At 41.1% G+C, this 24,212-nt stretch overlaps 1 protein-coding gene across 1 annotated transcript; it reads left to right on the top strand.

The window, feature by feature from the left end:
• On the top strand, nucleotides 1–22,815 carry LOC121950574 (hepatocyte growth factor). Its single transcript, XM_042496612.1, has 18 exons — nucleotides 1–153; nucleotides 1,954–2,113; nucleotides 2,414–2,526; nucleotides 3,133–3,247; nucleotides 5,655–5,803; nucleotides 8,056–8,176; nucleotides 9,626–9,744; nucleotides 13,517–13,682; nucleotides 13,770–13,903; nucleotides 14,769–14,862; nucleotides 16,074–16,204; nucleotides 17,059–17,088; nucleotides 17,618–17,723; nucleotides 18,793–18,867; nucleotides 19,111–19,260; nucleotides 19,354–19,460; nucleotides 20,502–20,644; nucleotides 21,184–22,815. Exons 1-18 carry the CDS (start codon nucleotides 105–107, stop codon nucleotides 21,361–21,363), a joined length of 2,142 nt encoding a protein of 713 aa, XP_042352546.1. The 5' UTR covers nucleotides 1–104; the 3' UTR covers nucleotides 21,364–22,815.
• The last annotated feature ends 1,397 nt before the right edge of the window (nucleotides 22,816–24,212 follow it).

Here is a 24,212-nt window from a genome sequence, read left to right as displayed (position 1 = left end):
TGCAGTGGTGGAAGCAACATCTCCTGGTTGCAGTCCGACAGCACAGCAAGAAGCGTTTCATTTCTTTCAACAGTGGGTTTCTGAAACTGTTGTGTGACGCGGCGATGTGGATTTATAAGCTCATTTTCGGACTCTTCATCATTTCTTGTTCTGGTAAGTTTGGCGAAAACCATTTTGCTCCTTAACGCCCGCCACTGCGCTGGAGCTGGTGTCAAAAACACGTTGGTTTGAGCGCCGTGCAAAAGAGTCATTTAAGAGATTTTTATTAATATAACTTAATCATCAATGTATCTAGGTTTGTGTTTTTTTAAGAGTGACATCTGTTATTTATCGCATGTAATTCTGACACGATAGTGTAGACGAGGTGATTCTTAGTTATGACAACATTTCTTAAGTTCCCGGAAGAAATATAAAAACAATACTTTTGCCAAGACTGCCGATCAAACATCGGCTTTTAAATCTCAACTCCTACTGTCGGACTATTGCGCCCGCTCCGTGCCAGAGCGCATAACACCGCATAGGGACGCATTACTGTAAAACATGCATTATCTGAATGTGTCACGAGATAAATACAAGCTATGATAAAGTGAACAGATACAACCCACCGTTCTGCAAAATGACCCGTATTAAAATCAAATTAGCGCTTGAGTCATCCTGTAGTCCTAACAGAGAGCGATTTTGCGGCTCATTGCTCCTAAAGGCGCTCGGGCAGAGAAACTGCCGAGACGGTAAACTCAAGTTGAGGATCGGACAAACATGATGCCTCTGTGATCCTCAGGTTGCTCACCAACTAACACCCAGATAGCCTACTGAATCTGTAACAGCAGCAGTTTTGATGTCTTTATGCGGTTTAGATAATAGAATAGGGAGCTTTTCAAGCACCTTTCCAGCAGAAACACCACGAGTAAGTTTTTTTCCTGTGTTGATAAAAGCTCTTGAATCGACTGAATTGCATACAGGTAGAGAGTTGAGATAGGTAGGTAGGTAGGAGGAGGAGAAATACGTGTCTGTCCACGTAAATGTCTAACTGGCTGACTGATTGTGTGTGTGTGTGTGTGTGTGTGTGTGCGTGCGTGTGTGCGTGTGTGTGTGTGTAAGCCTTTCATTGGGGGCAGTGATAAATGACTGCGCATCCTATTAGGTTTTAAGATTAATAACAAGTAATTCAGAATAATTTACAAATTGCATGTTGTTGCACAGTGTTCTCTGACTAGCTAATGGGCTCATTAGCAGATTATTCACACTGTCTATCAGACCACACAGAGGGGCTACTAGTTTGTTTGTATGTATGTATGTAATCAATAAATAATAATAATAATAATAATAATAATAATAATAATACAGCTTGTACAGCACCTTATATTCCTTATATGGCAGAAGAATTCAGGTAAATATATTAAGAAAAAAAAACATAAAACAGGCAGATATACCTGCTTGTATTGATGAGGCTACACTTAATGTACATTATAGTCATTAGGGGTGTAAATCACAAGTTTGATCACAATACAGTATTATCCTTTGATTCCTTGGACAAAAATACAACATTTGCTGATATCACTAAGTCTGGCACAATTTCAATTAAATTCAGGGGCCTGTGATCAATATGAGAACATCACTAAATTTTCATATTGTGTTTTTCTTTACTGCTTGTATCTAGTGCTAGACTGCTTGCACTGTTTGAATGTTTAGGAAGGAATTGTTCTTGAATGGAAAATGTGATACAGACATGCATTTGGATTTCAAAAGAAAGGCATGTCCTCAAGATGGTGATATGTATCTGTGTTTTTACTTTGCATCAGTGATATTGGATTGTTTATCATTGAATCGATATATTGATCCAGGTCGGTGTATCGTTACACACCTAATTGTTGTCAGAGCCATATGCCTTGTAATTAGAGACTAGCTGTAAACACCGATGAATGGTCATGGATATGTCATGTAATTGTGTATCAGAGGGCAGAAGAAATGCACTCCAGGACTACCAGAAGACTGAAGGGATACGGTTGGTGGTCATGTCTCCAGATGCCTCTCACCTGACTAAAAGCAAGAAGGTGAGCATGGCAAAGTGTGCCAGAGCCTGCAGCCGCAACAGAAGACTCCCCTTCAGCTGCAGGTATGTCTGCTCTTATACTGTAGCTTCACTCTTTTAGCTGCAGGGGTTTTGTTTTTTTTGTAACGAGTAAAATAACTCTCCCACAATGTAAATGAATGGCTGCAATGCACAGAGAGGGAAGTGGTGGTTCCTCAAGTTCCTAAATTATGCATTCCACATGTGTAATGCAGTGTTGTCCATCTGGTTCAACTGGCTTCTAACTGCTTCACATACTCATGTTAACAGCTGTGTTAACTGTCCTGACATGCTTCACTTTCCCCCTTTCTCTCATCCTCCTTTCCTTTCCTTCTTGTTCTCCAGAGCGTTTCTCTATGATCATAAAAACAGGAAATGCCAGTGGCTGTCGTTCGACAGGAACTCACCAGGAGCTCAGAGCCAACAGGACTTCAACTACCAACTCTATCAAAAGAAAGGTGCCCTCTACTGTTCCAACTTTACTCTCTACCAACTGATACGGTGTTGCCTCCTGTGACAATATCTGCAAATATGTCAGAAAAACTTGGTCTCACTCCCAGCAGCATTGCTTTAGTGCACTCCTCATTGTTTTAAAAATTATGCAGGATCATTTTGCAACTCTATAAATACCCATTTTCAGAGTGACTGTAGCTTTGTTATCACGCCATCCCTCAAGAGCATGACAAGGAAGGGCAAGGACTATTGTCGTGTTTATTGTGTCGCAGCACATTATGGTTCATTTTCTGTCATTAACTTTGTGTAAACGATGGAAACCCCCGTCCCACTTGACTCTGACTGACCACAACAGTGAACATGCAAGCTGCGAAGCCCATTTTACTGGATCCAAATGTTTTGCAGAAGATTAGGAAAACAGATTCGGCTCTTGGCATTGTCACGTCCTTGTTAAGCTCTGCATTATAGCTGAACATCTCCTTCTGTCTGTTTTCTTCATCATCCACACTGGCTGTGTGTACACAACACTGCAATGAGGTTGTTGGCTCATCCCACTCACTCGCTCTCTTTTGCTGTCATCTCGTCTCTGTCTCTCGTCCTCTGTCTTTCAGACTATGTGAGGGAGTGCATTGTGGGCACAGGTCAGAGCTACAGGGGGCGGAGGTCAGTAACAGTGAGCGGTATCCTGTGCCAGGCCTGGGCCTCGCCTATTCCTCATGAACACAAGTAAGAATCTGATTTTCACCATAATTGTTAAAACAGCTTCTTACTGTTAGTGATGCAATTAGCTAGTAGCTAGGGGCTAGTCTGTGTGTACATGAGTATGATATATTAGGGGTTGATTAGGCTCCTGGGAGCAGTCATTCATCAGAGCTGACCTCATTGTTATGCTTTACAGAGTCACAGATCATTTCCTGCTGCATCCCTACTGTTTATCTAGGTGTGTGTGCGCATGTGTGTGTGTGTGTGTGTGTGTTTTACTGGGATTAGGATCATATCTAATATGCAGCCTTTGGTTAAGCTTTAGGTATATCCCTCAGCTAAATTCCCAGATAAAGCTCTTTTTTCAACACACAGGCTTACTTTCCGATGCAGTGTAGATCCCCGTAGAAAAAAAGAGCCAATTAAGTGGAGTTAAAAGACAAAAGATGCAAGTGAAACAGCGTCTTCTATAGGATTATGTTAGTTAGCACTAATTACCCGGTAAGCTACAAGATAACAGCATTTATCCTTTACAAAATGTCTAGCAAAGTATTTTGTCTTATATTCAGTCTACTGTGGATGTAGTTTATCTTAAAGGTGCAGTGTGTAAGATTTAGGGGGATATATTGTTAGAAATAGAACATAATAAAAGTGTGTTTACACCAGTGTATAATCACCTGACAATAAAACTCTGTTGTGTTTTTCGCTACCTTATTTGAGCAGTTTATATGTACATTAAAAGTGGGTCCTTGTCCACGGCGTCTGCCATGTTGCACCAACGTGTCTTTGGACAAACCAAACATCGTCTCTAGATATGTAGATATCCATTTGTGTCTTTACTTGCTTGTGGCTTTACTGGCTTCGTAAGTTAGAGCCCCTTAAGGACAAGCCAAACAGAGTCTGAAAAATACTTTTTTTTTTTTGTGGGAAACTGCTTTATTCAGTGTTTTTACTGGTTTAAAATCACCAGGTCTGTTAGTTTAAAAGAGTAGGAGACCTCTGTGAATAATTAGGCTACTGGTAAAAACATCCTGCAGTCTGGAGTTATCGGAGAAAAGAGGTGAGCACACATTAGTAGGTGCTGGAGTAGCGACCCATCTGTGACGAGCCAACAAACACTGACTTGTAACACCAAACTACATTATTTAGTATTTTTCAAGGCCTATCTAAACTGCTAGTTTAGATCCCCCGGACCTCTGTGGTTATTTGGGCAGTTTGCGCTTGGCACATGAGGGCAGTTTCAGTTGGTTGCAATCTGCAATCATCACTGCTAGATGCCTCCAAGTCCTACACACTGCTCCTTTGAGTGATTTTTTTCCCCCAAAAGCTATCATGGTCTCCAAAACACAACAGTATGACACAAGTGACATGCAGTATCTTTTCCTACAATCTATGCTAAAATAAAGAAAAGACTGCAAAACTTCGCGTCAAGGGAGGACAATGTTGAAAAAACACTGAGGAGAACATACCAGTAAGTTTATGGCCTGCCAGATATTAATAACCATCAGAGAAACAACACGTCTTGGACTTTTATTATCTTTGAACCGCATGCTACCTCCTTCTGTCTCCACTCCCCTCTACTCAGAGGTATTAAATGACTTTGAAAGGCTTTGTAGTGAGATGTCGCTGCGGCAGACGAATCAAAGAGGGCAGCGTACGTTTGTACCTCCAGTGAACCTGCTTTATCCCGCTGCTATTAATGTCTCTGTAGATCAGGTAATTAAACCCAGGCGCTTTGTATGTTTTATCAGGCAGCTTACAGGCTTGGGAAACTCTGACACACATACACATACACGCACACACACAAAAGAACAAATTACATTCTTATCAGTAAAAGGTTTCTCCTCTTTTTGATTGCCCACCAAAGGCCTTCTTGTTTCTGTAACTGTCATTACCCACTCCAGTAAAACACTACTCCAAAACTTTATCTTTTCATCATCATGTGGAAAAACACAGCCCAGACTCAAAGACAATATGTCTATCATCACAAACGGTGACCGCAGCCATGTGCTTGCCTGATGTAGAAGATATGAGTCATTTGTCAGTGTGTTTACACTACATCCAGAACCAGCGTCTCAGAAAACTAACATTGCTTCTACATATTAATGTTTTTTCTCTCATTTATAACATCATGTCATCGACTGTTTGACCCCTTAGTGGTGCAATTAATTAACTTTAACACAAAATTAACACTTGTTAATTTTCACTGGTCATCTTTTACAGGCAGGTTTCAGCGATCAGAGTTAAACAGCAGCCCACTTATAAATAAGTAGGGGATTCGTCACTCTGCCAGAGATGAAAAAAAAGAAAACAGAAACTGTGACCTTGGATGTTTTTCAAAAAGAAGTTGCTCTGCATGCCAGCTGAAACACTTGGCAACTGTTCTTGGTACATGTGTCTGTTTGTTTAACTGCGGCTCTGCTCCTGACAGATTCATGTCTAAGAGGTTCAGGAAGAAGGATCTCAGAGAAAACTTCTGTCGCAACCCAGACAACTCCACTGCCGGCCCATGGTGCTTTACCACTGACCCACGGCCTCACCTCAGACACCAGGAGTGTGGCATACCACAGTGTTCACAGGGTAGGCTACACACACTCAGACACACACAAAATATGTCTGCACTGTATGTGTCTGAGTGGGCATTTATCTTAAAATAATGCCCATTCCACATTGCAAATTGCCTCACCAATTGAGTCTTGATGGTCTAAAATGAGCTGCGGTAAATTAGGCAATCACATAGTGCCTTGGAATAAGCAACGCTGGTTCTAACTGTGCTCTACATCTGTGTGTATATGTGTGTGCGTGGGGCACAGATTTTCTTTATTTGCCGCGGCCAGCTGCAGTCGTTTCCAGGTGTGTGGTTCAGTTTATGCTGTCCTCTCTCATTCCATCAGATTCAGGTTTTGTAAATGGTTTGAACCCACAGAGACTGGTGTTGGAATGTTAGAGGATATTAATCCCCTGTCGTCTCCTATGGATAAACTCTTAGCTATTTCATCCATCCCTGTGGCAAACGTGGAAGGTAACTGCTGAGTTATGAGTCCGTATGAGTAGAGCTCGTGATGACAGAAAAACACTTTCCCGCCGGTGTTTCAGCCTCTATTTTACATCACACAATATTACTGTCAGACACTGATGTCTCCCTGAAGAAAGGGATGATAATGACCTCTGTTATCTAATCTTGGGGGATTCATGCTGTCAGAGGGGTTGTTTCCTGTGCACGTATGACACTGGATCACCTTAATGAGGAACCAGGCTGTGGCTCGATAAGACAGGATGGGAACCCTTCTCGCTCTCCAACTTACATGTGCTGTCCCTCTGGGTTATCACAAGTTGTACAACAGATATAATGACTTTTTATTTTGATAAAGAACATGCACTCCTTGAGGAGAAAATGACTGGAAGGGTTTCTCTGTGAATTAGCTGCTCCTAATAGGAAACATACACATGGACACGCAAACATGGCGTGCGCAAACACACATGCAGCCAGTGGTATTAAATGTGCTCTGTCATGACAGCAGCGGACTCATAAACATCTGTTTTTAATCTCCGTGCTTTCTGTTGTTTACACTTGGCAGTGTGTGCTAGTCAACATGCAAAACGTGGTGCTTTATTTACATCAAAGATAATAATGCTATCATTAGTGGAAAGCCATACATTAATTGTATGTGTATAATGTCTGAACTTAAGAGAGATCTGTCATGAGTTTATGAAAGATTTCATTGCAAAATGTTGCATAACCATATGGGGGCAGAAAAACATGTCATTAAAGTTGATCCACTATGTCCACGTTCATTGCTGTGTCAGCCCACAGCTGTACAACTAAAAGAGTCATAATATATTTTCATTCTGTGGTCCTAATGTTTTTGGGAGGTATTTTATTTTTAAAGGGATACTTTGCCAATTTTCAGTCAGCTTTGTATCATAATAATAATGGGTTGTATGTGTAATTGAACTGCGATTTCTGCTGACTGTAAGGCTCTAGTGAACTCTTTGGCTGCAATATGAAAATTTGTGAATAAGAAGCGACTGTCATACTGTGTGTTGTATTGTAAAAACAAAGGCTGAAAAAAAATGATATAACTGTACAATTAGGCAGCGCTGATCAAATATGAACCAAGAGACTGTCACTGTGTTGCCTATTTCTCACCTAAAAAGTTTTTTAGAAATATATTTTGGCTTATCTTTTAACTGTAATTCAAGATCATTTGTTACCAGTCTAGCGTAAGCGGAAAATCGGCCAAACTGGCATTATGCCAACGACCAATGGTCGCGTTTATTTGTCCGGTAGGGCAGAGTGCATCCTGGTATTTGTAGGTCTTCTACCTCTAAAGCAAATACAAATGCCACAGCCCAGTTGGCACAGTTAGATTTCTGAGTCCAGTTGATGTTGTCACGGAGCCATTGTACTGACACTGAATTTTCGTCACCTAACGTCGAACCTAAATTCATCCAGAAATCAAAATCTTATGATGATGGTGGCCAGCTTGGAGTCCTTTTCTCTGTTTTTACTGGTCATGTAGCACCAGTCTCAAATGTAATTGTGTCTTTCTACTGCATATACAGCCTAGTTCCATAAAAATGCCATCTTTACAGCCGTGAAATATTTCTTTAAATTTGTTGATCCACTATGTCCACGCTTATTGCTTTGTCATATCAGTAACACTAAAAGTATCACAATTTATTGTCATTCTGTGCTCTCAATTTTACTGGCCTTTTTTCTGAGTTAATTTTGATGGTTTGATTCTTTGTTTCTCTAAACTGTTGCTCTGTATTTGTGAATGTGTGTGTCTGTGTATCTATGTGTGCATATGTGTGTCTTTGCTGCGTAGTTGAGTGTATGAACTGTAATGGGGAAGATTACAGAGGACCCATGGACCACACAGAAAGTGGAAAGGAATGCCAGCGCTGGGACCTGGATGATCCACACAAACACCTGTACCACCCCAAGAGGTAACACACACACACATGCATCAGCATCACTCAGCATCGCACTAAATTGTGCATTCTCAATCACACTGAAGCCCACACACATGGATGCATAAAATGTAATAGCAAAAAATCATGACAATACTTTATGTAATGTTAAGCTCAAACGATAGTGCTCTAACTCTGGAGTGATTTGGAGTCAGTCAGTGTGCCTTTCCCTAAAGGATCAGAAGCCAGTGTGTAGTTGTATGTTTTTATCAGGACTTTGCTGGGAAAATTCTTCATTCACTTAATTGGTCCAAATTCCTTGAAGTTCTCAGTAGATTATAAAGCAGCCATGAGATAAGCTTACACCTATTATAGGGAGGCCGTATATTTCAGGCTGTATTCCTCACTTGTTTGTGTATGTGTGTGTCAGCTGTGTGCGCGTGCGTCCGTGTGCGTCCGTGTCAAGCGAGTGTTCCAGCTAGTCGGACGGCAGGTGGTCTGGATTAGTGGGGACTCGTTAACACATCCTTAATCATCCCAGTGTTTGTGTAAACGAGGTCCCAGACTGCTCACAGCACTAATGTAATGAGAGGGTCCCACAGCCTGATACTGCACGCCTGGAGGCTGGAGGCCTGGAGGGATGTGGGACTTTGGGATGACTTACTGTAGAACACCTGTAGTGGTGCAGCCTATTATCTTCCTCACTCCCCTGAGCTCTGAGCAGATTCACAGATGGAGTCCTTGCACCATTCCAGTTATTTATGCTTCAATTGCGTGCAAGAGTGAATTGTCTCTCCACTTTTACTCTGTTCTCCTAAGGATTCAGAAGCAGCATGGAAAAATAACTCTCAATTCAGGTGCCTTTGGGCTTTAGGAAACGTGACAATTACTGTTTTGTGCTACTTTAACTTAACTTCAAGTCTGAGAGCTGTGCTATTAATCATGCAACAATGTTCAATTCTATTCGATTTTATTATTTGTCCCAGAAGGGGACTTGTGTGGAAATTTGTGTTGAAGCAAGTTTAAAAACTTAGGAAAACACATAAAAGCACAAACAATATGACACAGAAACATACATTTGTGTACAGGGTGACTTGCACCTGTCCTTATTAAAGCTCCACAAGAGCAGATTAATAAGTGTTTACCATAAATCTATAGAACCTATAATAGTTCAGTGAGAATTAAACATGACAAACGTCTCCTAAAAGCCTTACCATTACTAATGGAGTATACATCACCATCAACAGGTCGTGACAGTCACAATAGTGCAGCATCAGGACTGGCACGATGAGGGCCAATGCTGCAATATAGCACACAAGTACAATACTGTTACCTCTCATCAACATCGTTGTCATCATCAATACTACAAGTACAACATGTACTGCTACTATCATCATATCAACAGCATCATCATGTGTCCTGGCAACGTCCTTCTATCGTTTCTGTCTATACATTAAAATTGTTATGTTGCATGTTTTGTATTAGGTACCCTGACAAGGGCCTGGATGATAACTATTGTAGGAACCCAGACGGGCGCCACAGACCCTGGTGCTTTACCACGGACCCAAACACACCCTGGGAGTACTGCAACATCAAAGTTTGCGGTGAGCATACGTGCATGTTTGTTTGTGTGTGGTTGAATGTCTTGCATGTTAAGTGGAAAAGTAGAAGTCTATGCAAGTCTGTGTGTGGGTGTGTTTGTGTGCTGTAAAGGCCCATGAAGTGTGACTGACGGCACCAGTATTTACAACTTCCTGTACCTTTCGTTTTACCACTCCTTTGCCCCCTCATTGGCTTATATTATGGGATACACACACACACACACACACACACACACACGGACACACAGTTCCCCTTAGTTCCCTCTTTGGTTTGGCTCTCTGTTATGTCTTCTCTAATAGCAAGAATGTTTATTTTTCCCCTGCGCCACTGGACTGCTGTTTATTGTTCTATGCCAGCTCTCATGTGCGGTGGTCAAACAGCACTGGGCTCAGTTACTGCTCCACATTAACCTCCTGTTACACATACTGACACAATATCAGGGTCACACACACACCTCAAGCAGATTGTTTTCATTACACCTCATAGGTTTAGCGTAAGGAGTGGGATTGATGTGTGAGAGCCAGGTGTGTGTGTGTGAGTCACGTCTGGCTTTGTGTTTTGGGTGTCTATACTTAGTAGCACATAAGAAGACACTGCATGCTCTTAGTTGACCTATAATCAGTGCCGAGTCACTGAGACAGCCGCTGTGGTCCTCGAGAACATAAAACAGAGAGTGAGCTGGTGTTATTGTTGGGCTCAGCTTCTTTCTCCTGGGTCTGTGACTGGTCCGTTTGCCTGCTAGAATCATCAGCCGTCCTGGCACCATGTTTACTAGATGGCACTCCTCCATGTGGACCCTGTGATTCACTGTTCCCCCCTTCTTTTTCTCCCTCTAAAAATTGTCTCCCCCTCCTGCGCTCTCTCCATCTCTCTCTCTCTGATATGGGAGTTTGTTGGGAACAGACCAAGTTTACGACCCAGTTAGTCTTAATCAAAACAAGGCAGAGTGGAGAGAGCAAGAGACAGAGAAACAAAGTGTTCTTTTGTCAAGGCCTGCGCTTTTGTTTACTGTCACAACTGGTGCGTATCTATTTTTAGACACATTGTATGGGCAGAAAATGTCTGTTTTAGAGTCTTGAAGATATGCAGCTCTGCACATGGTCGGATACAATCACGCGCAATGTTCAGGCTAATGAACTTGTGCAGCTCGTGCGTAATGAGCAGCCCTTCTATAAAGAAAAGTGAAGCAGATAAGATTTCCTGCCTTGTTTTTCCAATTTTTGCCATATCAGCCTCATTATGCTGTGGCTCCTCTGAGCCTGTACAGTGAGCTGTTATGTAGAAAGCAGGTGGCCAAGACATTGAGGCTGTGTAGCCATTTGTCATGTCAAAAGCACTGTCACACTATTTCCTCAGCGCTAAATCATTTTACAATTCATAATTGTTTGAAATTGTTGGTACATGTCTGAAAACAACCTGATTACAACCAGTATTTGAGACTCTCATGCAAAGACTTGAGCAACACAAGAGCCGAGGGTGTGTACACAGTTTTTTTTCTGGCCAGTTGATTTGGGCATCACTCCTCACAGGAGCAAATTTTCCGTTACAATCTGGACCATTTGGTGTTAACAGTTGGGAGGTAAAATTCTGCACTGTGTGATTTTTACGACCGAAATTGAGATTTCAACATCACATGTGTGAGTGGGAGAAATAATAATAAAAGAGCAGGGAAATGGAAAAATGTGTAGTATGCCATGTGTGATATAGAGTTTTATCCATCCATCCATTTTCTGTAACTGCTTATTCCATTCAGAGCCATGGGAGTGTTATAGTGTTATTCTATAATCTATATAAATCTGGTTTATCAAGGTTTGAGTGTAGTGCAACAGTTCATCTGAAGTTCATCACACTCTACAAAGTTCGCTCACCTCCAACTCTCCCTGCAGTTCACAGTCTCCCACATCTCTCCATCCACCATTTCAAACTAATTTGACTTTTATCTGTCTCTGTTTTTTCTCTGCAAATCACAGCATAAAGTGGCAAGCCAAACTATTTTTGATAAAGGTCTTTTTTCTATTTTGGTACAGTCACACAGTAGCTCTAAAGAGGGGGGACAGTGGGTGGCTACGGCCCGCCTGATACACTTGCTGGCCTCTTAAAAATAATTGGTGGCTGACATTACTTTCTTTAATAGGATAAGATATGTATCAGTATATTGTGAAACTATGCAACCAAAGGCATCCATTAGTACCAACCATGTTGGCATAGCTGGTCAGAAAAAGGGCTAAGTTACCCTTCAAAGTTGACCTAAATTTTGATGAGGATTTACCACATTTTCAAAGATTTTATCTCCACCTGAGGATTGAAAATATGTCATATATGGGTACCCATTTGTCTTCCCTAAACCTTACTTTCAGTAAATGTTTCTATCCATGTTTTCCATCACTGTACTTCAAATTAAAGCTGTATATTCGCCCCTTTAAGGAAGAGAACAACCAGCCTATTTGAAATCCAATAAATCATTTAACAATGTTGTGGAACTCAAAATGTAAACTGGGCTGGTAGTAGTCTGTACACATTAGATAATTAGTAACATTAACCACAAAACAAGAAAATAAAAGAGAAAAAAAACAGAAAAAAAAATTTGGGGATAAGATTGAAATCACATTTGAAAAAAATTGCTTACATGGAATGACACAACTGTAATCAATAGCCACCCACTATTTTGTCTTGTTCTCTGCGTTCATATGTGTTTTAACTTAGTGATTATATTATAGTGAATTTAGTGAATATGTTAGAAAAGAGCTGCATGCAAATCAAAGCAAATGTGAAAATAAAAAGCTTGTCTTTTGGTGTTATGTTGAAGCATCTCTCATGTCTGCAATAATAGATTTTTAAGTTTAATTTAAGTTTCAAGTGTAATTCATTTATAGATCACTTGAAAAAGCAAAACAGGTTACGCACTACAGTGCTTCACAAAGACAGAAATAAATGTATTCACGTACAAGCATAGAGACGTGAGTGCACAAATTGCTAAAACAAGATTAAAATGAAACTAGTTTGAACAGAATTTATACCCAGGGAATTATATACAAATAAAACAACAGGTTAAACACAATTAAAAGTCAGAGAATAGTAGGTCTTCAGGTGCATCTTAAAAGCATCAAGAGACTCTGCCAGTCTAATGGCCTCTGGCAGGCTATTCTACAGCTGAGGAGCCTTAACAGAAAAAGCTCTGTCCCCAAATGGGACATAGTCAACATGACGTGGTGGGTGTCTCTAAGGGGTCTGGTAATACTATAAGGGGTAAAAAGTTCAGAGATGTACAGTACTGTGCAAAAGTCTTAAACTACCATAGATTTGCAGTTTTAATAAAGTTGTAATGAGGATATAGAAATATTTATATGAGAATATTCACATTTTTAATACTGTATAGATATTTCTTGTATGTTCTGGTTGTATTTAGTAAAGAGATCAATGAGAAATAAATATGTATGATCATTATAACCTTGCTAAAATAACAAAGTTCAAGGTGGCCTTAGACTTGCACAGTACTGTATGTAAGGGTGAGATTTACGGACATTTCAAGGGGTTATGAAGTTTATCTTATAATGAACGTGTCTGGATGCAAGAATAGGTTTGATGTGGTCTCATTTCTTGGACCTTGTTTTTATAACCATAAAAAACTTGCATAAGCTTGAGCTGTTTGAAACGACTGAACTACATTGATATCCTAATAAAACTATTTCCTTTATTAGGTGTGAATAAAAATGTGCTATGTGTTGCTTTGCCCCAAATTCACCCACCACTTATTATATATTTGCTCTTTTACAGAAACACCTCCTGAAAGTAATGTAGTGGAAACAACTGAGTGTTACCAGGGCAGAGGAGTGGATTATAGAGGGACAGTGGACGTGGTGCCCACCGGACTCATCTGCCAACGCTGGGACTCTCAGTATCCCCATAACCACACATTCATACCTCAAGCCTACCCTTGCAAGTGAGTCAGACACCATCCGCTCACTCACCCATCTGCATGCGCTCATATCTGAGCAAATTATTGGATGACTTTCTCTGTTGTTTCCAGAGACCTGAGAGAAAACTACTGTCGGAATCCAGATGGCCAAGAATTCCCATGGTGCTTCACTACAGACCCAAGAGTCCGCACAATGTTTTGCACCAACATCCCTCAGTGCGGCACCAAAAACAAGCCCGTCAGTGGTGAGAGACTCAACAGCTTTATTTGACACTAAAAACAGCGAAAACAAAGCTGATTTTCACTACATCACGAGCAGAGAAACAGTCCACATTTTCATACTTTCAAGTTCACATGAGACCCTGTAACCACACTCATTGGCTTGTAACCATGTTTTCGCCATCCCTGCGGAGTACTGTAGCCCTATAGGACTGTGGGAAGGGCTGACCACCTCGCCTCACATAAACAAACTCTGACAGCAGCTCAGGATCATCAGGTCTCCCTGGACAGTGAAAGATGGAGTGGAAGGATTAGTGCTGGATGGGAGTCTTTCTGGGGTAGCAAGAGATTTGGAAGTAAAAGATGCAGATCTATGGCTGAGTACACAAATGCAAATTTCCCAAGGGATTTTAGGGATGTCTTTGAGGGTATGTGGCCTTGCTTTGGGATTAAAAACTCCCTCTGAGGTTGTGTTGTGGTCTACCCTTGAAGGCTGAATACGTTCCCATATAGAAATGAGATGCAGAGTGACGGACAGCATCTTAAGCTTATTTATGACTCGTGCTTTTGTAAGGCATCATTGTAGACGACCTCTTTATGTTCCCAGCACTGTGGATTCTAGATCCAATGACAACCACGATAGATCAGAAACTAACGGTTGTTTTAGATCCTCTGCATTAAATTGAGTATTTTTATTTTAGTAGTTTGGAGTGCAACAATACTGTATGACAAAGAATGCACAAAAACTATTGTTGCAGTGATGAAGGTTTACAGATGCTTTGAAATTTCGAGAACTGCCTGTTGTGCATGTTTTTTTCTTCAAAGCTGTTTGTTCACACAGAAATAAAGTATGCCTGTCTCATTTTACGTCCTTTTTTTATCCAAATACAGACTGCTATGAAGGCTTTGGAGAGAATTACCAAGGAGAGCAGTCCAGGACTAGATCAAACCTTCCCTGTGCTCCCTGGAGAAACCACAGCAACAGGTCAGCCCGCTGCATCCCCGCTACTTTCTAACCTAATAACTTTCCCAAACCCCTCCATGATGTACAAACCAGACCCGCACCATCAATAAACTGCAGACAAGCGCTTCTGCTTAAAATAGAGATCAAGATGTCACACAGCTCTCAAACATGTAAGCCATCAGGGAAGGTCTAAATAGTGCATTTTTTTTCTTTTCAAAGGAAATCACTGATAATGACCAGGAGATATGCTAATTTCATGGGTATCAACATAAAAAAGAGTTCTTGGGAATTAGCTCTTTGTGAAACAAGCTTGTGCATGACAGCCCCAGCGTGCAGGGTTTGTGTCTGTGTTTTCGAGAACCATGTGTGCGAACCTGAGACGCGGTGGTTAGTGCGGAGAGGCGCCCTAATATTGACCTCTAGTTACGTCTTATTGTTGTTAGCGGATCAAGTCGGGCCTCCTGTTCCTCGGAGGAAAAAACGGCTCCTGCGGGTGCCATGACTAGCCTCTCCAGCATCTCCTAATGGCTGGAGAAGTGTTTCCCTGAAGATGACCTAACTCAGCAGGAATGACTCCGAGTGATAACTTGGCTGGGGGATATACACTTCACTCCTCACCTTTGACCCCAAAACCCTCCTTTGTAGGAACACTTCAAAGCCAATCAGCTCCACTACTTGGCTCCTGCCCAGGGGTCAGAAGTCAGGGTTAGAGAGTCACAGTGAGAGTGGGCTGTTATGCTAGCTGCTAGAAACGCAGCACACTCTGAATCACTGCCATTTGGTACCCCAGCATCTCTCTCTTATGTCTCCCTTTTCCTTACAATTCTCCACCTTATCGGTCAAGGAATTCTGTGTTGGAAGAGTTGTGTTTTAAAAGTCTTGCAAAAATACCCTCGTGTGGGATATGTCTGCATGTATGAGATATGTGAGTGTAGGTGGGTGCATACTGTCTCAGTGAGTAATTCCTTTACAAATCACCTCCTTATCTTGTCCAGAGGGACAGAGCCTACACAGCTGTGTAGTTTGACTGTCCAGATCCTATCTAGTGAAATTTGTTCAGCTTTACGAATGGTAAATCACCAGCAAATCCTTTTGACTTTCATCAGCAGCCGGATCATCTGCTTAAAGGGGGGGAAAAAAACTTCCTTTTGTTTTGAAAATTGTCTTTTGGGCTTACCGAATGTTGATGAAAGATAAGTTATTGGATCTTTTATGTTTGTGTGTTTGTCCAGTGGCGAGAGGGGCATGCTGATGGCTGGCCTGGAGGGAAACTACTGCAGAAACCCTGATAAAGACAAACATGGTCCCTGGTGTTACACCAACAACTCTGCCATTCCGTGGGACTACTGCAATGTAAAACCATGTGAGTACACGGGAGTGTGTACATGCAAGCTGCACGCAATCACACACACAGACACACAGTTGGGAAAAATAATCAGTGACACTGTGAAATTGGAAGTATTCATTCTTCTTGGTCAAAGAAAAGCTACTGTAGATTTGTTTGCACTCTGGATTTCTGTCTTGCTTACGCGCGCACACACACACACACACACACACACACACGCACGCACACATGCACACGCACTCCCACATGCACTGTTTGTAGACCTGTCTACACTTGCAGGTCAGTGTGTGTCAGAGGAGATTCACAACTCATCAGGAAGACAGGGGAGGGCTACTTTTAACTATTCCCACATGGACCAAGAGCCAGAGGCATCATGACTGTGTGTGTGTGTGTGTGTGTGTGTGTGTGTGTGTGTGTGTGTGTGTTTGCCTGTTTTTGATCATGGTTCTCTATTGGTGGCATAGTGCTTCTGTCAAAACTACACAGGTATCAGCGGTTCTTCTGGCCACTGCACATCTGTTTTTCTTACAAACCTCTTATTGGTTGTTAAAAGACTATTTTGCATGTTTTAAAGATATTTACTACATAGTGGTTACTTCACATCACCACTTATCACTTTTTAAACAATGCTGGAAGTACAGGAGCAATTTGGCAAAATCTAACACAGTTTAACAGCTACAACTTGTAAGCCTTGGTAAGGTGATTTAAAGCTTGTTACATTCAAAGCCCTCCACATTCAAAAGAAAAAGATCATGACAAACAATAGGGCCCTGGCGGCTACTGCAAAATTTGCACCCCTGTGTGAGGTCGCCTCTTATCTTGCATCGGTTAATACTCCCTGATCCCTTGTTTGTCTCCTCTACTTTCTGCAGGTGATGCTTCACAGAACACCATTCCACTGGGTGAGTGTCTCTGTCTGCTCATCTGTCTGTCTGTGTTTGCAAGTGGCTCAGCTGCTGATCTGTATTTGATAGCCTCCAAGGCAAGTAGTGGTGTTTTCAGAACCTCATGGAGTCCTTTTTATGTCCGGCTATTATGGCACATAATGCAGGACATCAGGTTGTCATGGTGGCATCTGTTTCTGTGTGTGTGTGTTCTTCTGCATGTAATAACTAAAGAACAGCAATGAAACCCTTAATCTTTTGATATATGGAGTTTAAATGACATCAATGTGTTGTATGAACATACTCAATAATTACCTAAATTAATGGCCTCATCAGAATGAGTGGTTATGTTTTATATATAATGATGATTATGGTGGATCATTAGGCAGCTGAAGTGCCTCTTGTGTAAACAATATGTCACTGTTAACTACAGTATGTCTGTGCCTGTGAGTGTTTATTTATGTCTTAAATTAAACGCATATTACATTACATGACGAATATAAATATATTACTGTGTGTGTGTGCTTGTGTGTTTCTGCTTTTCCAGGTGAGCTGTCCTCTGTGGGTTGTTTTGTCCATAAAAGAACCAGAATTGTGGGAGGAGGTCCGGTGGGCATATCAGACGGCAGCTGGATGGTCAGCATACAGAAAGGGTATGAAGGCGCATTTCATATTCTACGCATTTTCCTCCACCACTGAAGAAGAACAGTAGGCCATCTGGCCCAGACCACCCTTGAATTCATAAAAAAATGCAGTGGAATTGTTTTTATCCTCTCATTTTTGCTTTCAGTGGGGGTTTAAAATGCGGTTTGAGAGGCCTTTCTACTATGCTTTGAAGCAAATGCATGCAATATTTGAGCAAATGTGGTTGTGTTTTAGATGCATTAGCAGCCTTGATGCTGAACTTTTCTAATCAATCAGTAGCTCAATAGAGAATTGAGCTTGCCTAACAGTAAGAAGCCAACTACCTGTAAATTTCAATTTTGACTTCATTATGTCAATTTGAGTTAGTTTAGATAGAAATGTATAAGTCTTACTTCTTCTCCAAACAATGCCAGCAACTTAACAGCCCAAATCAGACTTGTAAAATAGACTGTCTACACTGCAAATGCTATACATCAGTGATAACTCAACTTTGTCCCCCCAAGCCAAATCTGGCCCTTGATAGGGTGGCCTGCTGACTAGTTTTCACTAATTCACAATGATAATAAATTGATTTACGCTGGGATTTTTTTTGGTTAGCACTTTGAATATAAATAGGGTGCCAGAGCACATAAAAAGGATAAAAAGCCCTTAATGTCCTCAAATCCTAGAAATGCCCCTGCATACACCTGCCCTGTCTGGGGCTGCCTGTCCAAGATTAGCATTTTGGCAAAGATGAGTGTTGACAGCAAACATTCAAAAATTGAAAATGGGCAATTTAATGAGAAATGGACATACGGACTTGTCTTTTTTTCACCTTAATTTTTAATATTTATTCATTTTATCTGATAAGTATCACTACTGTTTGTTTATTACTTGGCCTCCTGTCAATTTGCAAAAGTGGCCATCTGGCAAAGCAAGATGAATAAACCTGTAAGACGTGGTTCCATGAACCAACATTGTATGTTAGGTTTTCCTTTAAATTTTACATTCTTTAGTATTTAAGTTTTTTATAATTATGAAATAAGATCACTTTTTGTGCTGTATTTTAGAGCTTCCCTTGATTTGTGCTCTTTTCAGGTCACAGCACTGGTGTGGGGGTTCACTAATACGAGAAAAGTGGGTGCTCACTGACAGACAGTGCTTCTCCTCATGGTAACTTCAATGCTCGCTATCTGTGAATGTTGCTTCTTTTCATTTGCTTGAACTGTGACCTGCATTTTGCTTTTATACCCGTTGTGTCTTAAATGTAAGATTTATTTTTTCAGTTCATATGTGTTTCTCTTTATTCAAGAGTAAGTACTTATCTGACTCTACAGTTGCGACTGTCTATCCTTGTCGGTCTGAGCTTTAAGAGAACAATAAATAAATGATTACTTTTATTAACTCTCTCTTCAGCGTTCCAGACCTCAGTGAGTATCGGGTGTGGCTGGGAGTCTCAGATATTCAAGAGGGCGCTCCTGACTGGTCCAAGAGACAGGAAGTCAGTATAGCTCATGTGATATGTGGTCCTGAGGGCTCCAGTTTAGCCCTCATAAGGCTGTCTAAGTGAGTGCCTGGAAAAATAATCTCAAAGATATATTGATATGCATTTGTGTGTGATGTTGATCATGCTTTTTACTTTTCATTAAATACGTCCAGGCCTGCCCTTCCTGCAGACAATGTCCATACTCTTCAGCTCCCCGTGGCTGGGTGCTCCATCCCAGAAGGAACATTATGTAAAATGTATGGATGGGGAGAGACCAAAGGTACTGATATTCTATATTCTGCATGGCTGTTGTATATCTCCTCCAGGTCTGCAATATATTGCATTTATATTGCATTTCTCCTGGATTTTTTTGTATAGTCTGGAGGCACAAAAGTATATTGTAACCCCTCTCTCAAATAATTGGTATTTTATAGCTCAGGCCATATGTTTCTCAACTCTGCTTCTTGTTGGGTGGCTCAATATACAGACTGCATCACAGAAGATTGATATTTTTAATTAAAGTTTTTTAAAAAATGTGCCATAATGTCTGTATAAACCATTCAAGACTTCCCTCCCTGCTCTTAAAACATAAACATGTGCTTAATATGATAAAGCACTATATTATATTGTGCTGTTACAAAACCATGCCGAAAACCTTGAAGCTCTACAATACAACGATGTCATTTGTACTGTGTTCGCTACAACAGAACAGAGGTAATGAAGTACAACTAGGGATGTCAACGACTGACCATTAATTGGTTAACTGCCAAGAATATTTTTGACCCGTTGCACATGTGAGTCTATATGTTAATTTTGTTATTCTCCAGTTTACTGCACAGTGCACCACCCGGGTCTGGTAGGAGGTAGCTAGCTTGCGGAGCCCCTCATTCAGCAATTACCAATAGTAATGCCATTCTGACCCAAAGACTATATAAAGAGCGAATGCTAGCATGGGTGCTTGGGCGGAAACAACCCCACCGTGGATATCGCTACACAAAATCAGTCTCTCAATGACATCACCACCACAAGATGGCAACGTCCGCTATCACTTAAGCATAGCGGGGATAAGTGGGGGCGTAACGTTCATCTTTCTCTTCAGTCTATGAAAAAAACAGTAAAAGTAATGACATTTACATTACGAAACATTAAAATTTCACCGCCTTTAAATTGATGCAACACTAAAGCTCACTAAATCAACGGACCACCAAACTAAAAGGAAACGCCTCTTTTGTATTTCACATCTTTTTTTCCTTCAAATATTGGGTTTCAGCCTATAGAGGGCAAAACTAAACTCAAAACCTGCACCCTTTTACTCCTGCAGGGACTGGCCATGATGATATACTGAAGGCGGTTGATCTGCCCATTGTGAGCAATGCGAGGTGTAGAGAGATGCACAGAGGGAACCTCCACATCACCAACACCAAGATCTGCGCAGGAGGCAAGAGGAATGAGGGAGTGTGTGAGGTAAACTGTTACTCATTCATATTGTTTTCCCACTGAGGTGTTTTAAGATATAAACATGAGGCCAAATAACAGTTTTAGTGATCAGAAGGAAAAATCTTCACTAGAATTCAAATGGTGCCTTCAGTCCTTGTTGGTATACAAGAACAGGCCTTTAGACCTTTTGGATAACGTAATTGTTCCCAGTGTGATTTTTTAGTATATTAGTGTCTTGGTTCAAAACAGAGCTTTCAAAGCTGAGTTTGATCCACATCTCAAACAAATGTTCTTTGAATCCGTAGGCTTAGTATTCAGTCCGTTGTAAATAGAACAGCTGGAGACTGTTGCACTAAATTTCATCAGTGATCAAAGCCTTGGTTTTGTGGTTTCTAGCTTTGGAGGAGAGCAGTCCATGTTCACAAATACTGATGGTGCTGTCTGTCACTGAGAGCTTAAAGATGCATTTTGCTTCCATTTAACCCTGTCATGAGTTTAAGTAGTGAAGATAGCCATTTCTCCACCAGCAACGTCAAAAAATGTACTATGTATTTCTTCTTTTGCAGAGGGATTACGGCGGCCCTCTAGTGTGTCAAGATGGTGAGATCAAGGTTATTGTGGGAGTAAGCGTCCACGGCAGAGGATGCGCTCGGGCCAACCAGCCTGGCATCTTCATCAATGTGCCCTTCTACACACAGTGGATCTACAAGGTCTTCAAATATTACCCCAACCCTGAGACTCAATAAAGCACGAGACAGAATTAGGGGGACTAAATCAAACCTAGAGCCTCTGTAAATCCAGCTGTGCACTCAGGACACCTGGTTTCTATGTTGTTCATACCTACATAGCTTACAGATCAATAAGAACCTGATCAGAGCAGTCTTAATAGATGAATGCATGGGGAAACACTGTGATTTAAACACATCCTAAACTGATTCTTTAATTAATTTGGGAGCAGACCAGGCAAATATTTGGTGTCATCCATTTTTTCCATGGTTTTCTTTTGGTAGCAAATCCACCAGAGTGGTATGTGTGTATGTGAATATTCTTTATTCCTGGCATTACTTGAATGTTTTAACACCAAAGTGCAGTGGTTCAGCAGCTCCCTTTGTAGAGTACATCAATGGGCCACTTAGAAAACTATCCAGTGGTAGGGCAATGTTAAGGGCACTCACGTCAAGCCTCACGCATCTCCAGGGGGATTAGATAGAGTGGTCCTTACTGTATATAGTTATTTTAATGAGTGTATTTCTGACACTCTAAAGGTGATTTGGGTCTTATAGATCTATGACAAGAGAAATTAATGTCGTGGTAGGCAGATAAATGATGTACAGAGTGTTATCTACATTTCAGCTTTCAGCCAAGTTTCTGTCTCATAATGATGTCCGCTGTATGGGAACACCAAAATGAAGTCCATTTTCAGTATTTTAATGTTATTGCAAAGCCACTCACTGTATATATGAATGTGCTCTTTACATCCTGTGTAGATGTAAGGAATATATGGCCGGTCAGCGTTAAAGCATTTAAGAAAAGAAAAAAAAAAACAGCAGAAAATGTAATGTTGATGCTCTTTCTATACAAAATTGACATTAGACCTTTGTGTTCATCTTGTGTGAGTCTGTGTGTATGTGTGTGTGCATCTGTTTTTGTAAGTTTTTTCTGCAGCAACGTCAGTATGCAAAAAAGAAAACTGCAGAAGGAGAGAGTGTGTGCGTGTATGTTTGAGCCTGAGCTGAATGAATTATCATCTCCCCACACTCAGACCTTGGCAGACCTCCAATTTCAATCCACTCTGGATATTAGCGTCACAAAGTCTGTCACTTCAAACTTTGTCATGGAAAAGAAGGGACAGTCTCTGTAACTGCATTGTCTGTAATGGATGCTTCACTGAGATCACTGAACAGCCCTTGAAACAAATTAACACATCCTTTTTTAAGCAGTGTAAATGATTGAGGTGGCTTTACATCACAACTGCATACTGTTTGTATAAGAGTGACAATAGTTGTGTGCGTGTGTGTGCACTGAAAGAAATTGCAAGCTGCTATATTCTACAGGTTGTACAGTACTGTTTCATGTTCTCTGTAAAATGTACATTCATTATAAATCTCATGTCATCTTATCCACTATGCTAAATGTTAAACCCAATTTCAGCAATTATTTTAAATGTTTTACAATGTCTGTCACTATATTAAATGTGTTTTTTTTTAATCTATGAGTTTTGTTTTCTTTTCATATTTTAAATGTCGCATTCGGCCTATTTGAGTGTTCTGAATGCAAATGTGCATCATCTCAGCCAATTCTCCTGCTTGCTGTATAATTAAGCTGTTGTGCTTCCCTACCAGAAGATGGCACCACAGCAGCATTGAGACTATAAAGATGTCTTGGTAATCTTACTAATCTCTCTCTCTCCTACACACACACACACACACACACACACACACACACACACACACACACATTCCCAATCTTTCGTCACACTCTTATCCACTTCCATGCAAAGAGATGCACATACCTACACACACACCACCCATTTCAGCCTTATGGCTGTCCTTGATCAAATACTACAACAGAATGACAGTATTCTACTGTCACCCTATTCAAAGGTAAATAGACGGGGAGCGAAAGATAGATATGAGGGGCATAACAGTGTGTGTGTGTGTGTAAGGGGGTGAGAAGCAGACTGAGTGAAGGTGAAAGAGCGCAGGAAAGCGGGGACTGAAAGCTGGAGATTAATTGTGAATCCATTGATGCTGTATTAAGGAACTTCTGGAGCAAGCAGAAAATACACAAGGATCGACATTTTCTGTTGCTATGCACACTGTGTGCGCTGTGCCCCGATGCTGACACAACACACACGCATGCAGTACACACATACACGCACAAGCACACGCACAAACAGAGCACTCTGTGATAACAGATACTGTAGAAGCATCAAAGGGAGATGAAGTGTAAGAAGTTTGCTTTCATCTGCAGGTCAGCTGGATGGACAGATAGACCGAAAATGTAGACATAAACAACAAGACAGACAGGGGGACAACTGCACACACACACACACACACACACACTCACACATACTCGCACATACTGAGTGGCTGACTCGACCCTAGCTCAGTGCACCGTGAGATCTACGGCATACATGAGACTAATGATCCAGAGAACATGGCTTGTGTCAGGGCTGTTCAGGTTGGCGTGAAGGCATTGTGTGTGTGTGTGTGTGTGTGTGTGTGTGTGTGTGTGTGTGTGTGTGTGTGTAAGAGGTGTTAAAAGAGAACAGGCTGAGAAATGCACATTCATTCATGGACCAAAAGGCCATGTCTCACCTTTTAAGTGTATTGTATACAAATATGTTGAGAGTTTTATACATGTTAAAGACTCATATAATAAGTAAAGTTATAACCAGAATGACTCATGGTAAATGAATCATTGTTTATTGGTGGGGCTCCCATAATGAAGAAATTAAAGGTACTACGTATGTAGGACTGAGGGCTGCTATTTGTAAACAGTATCACCAGCAAAAGCGAAAGCCAACCGCAGGTTTCTCCACTTGGCCTTTTGCCTCACTATCGACCTTATTCCTACTGGCCACAATACCTCG

The sequence above is a fragment of the Plectropomus leopardus genome, chromosome 11, assembly GCF_008729295.1.
Source record: "Plectropomus leopardus isolate mb chromosome 11, YSFRI_Pleo_2.0, whole genome shotgun sequence".
Lineage (NCBI taxonomy): Eukaryota > Metazoa > Chordata > Actinopteri > Perciformes > Serranidae > Plectropomus > Plectropomus leopardus.
This window is presented reverse-complemented; position numbering and strand designations above follow the sequence as displayed.

Bases quoted from the DNA above. Each gene is read 5' to 3' on its own strand.
- LOC121950574 (XM_042496612.1), top strand. From the start codon at position 105: ATGTGGATTTATAAGCTCATTTTCGGACTCTTCATCATTTCTTGTTCT. The intron at 154-1,953 runs GTAAGTTTGGCG...ATTGTGTATCAG, and splicing joins CTTCATCATTTCTTGTTCTG to AGGGCAGAAGAAATGCACTC. The intron at 14,863-16,073 runs GTCAGCCCGCTG...GTGTTTGTCCAG, and splicing joins TGGAGAAACCACAGCAACAG to TGGCGAGAGGGGCATGCTGA.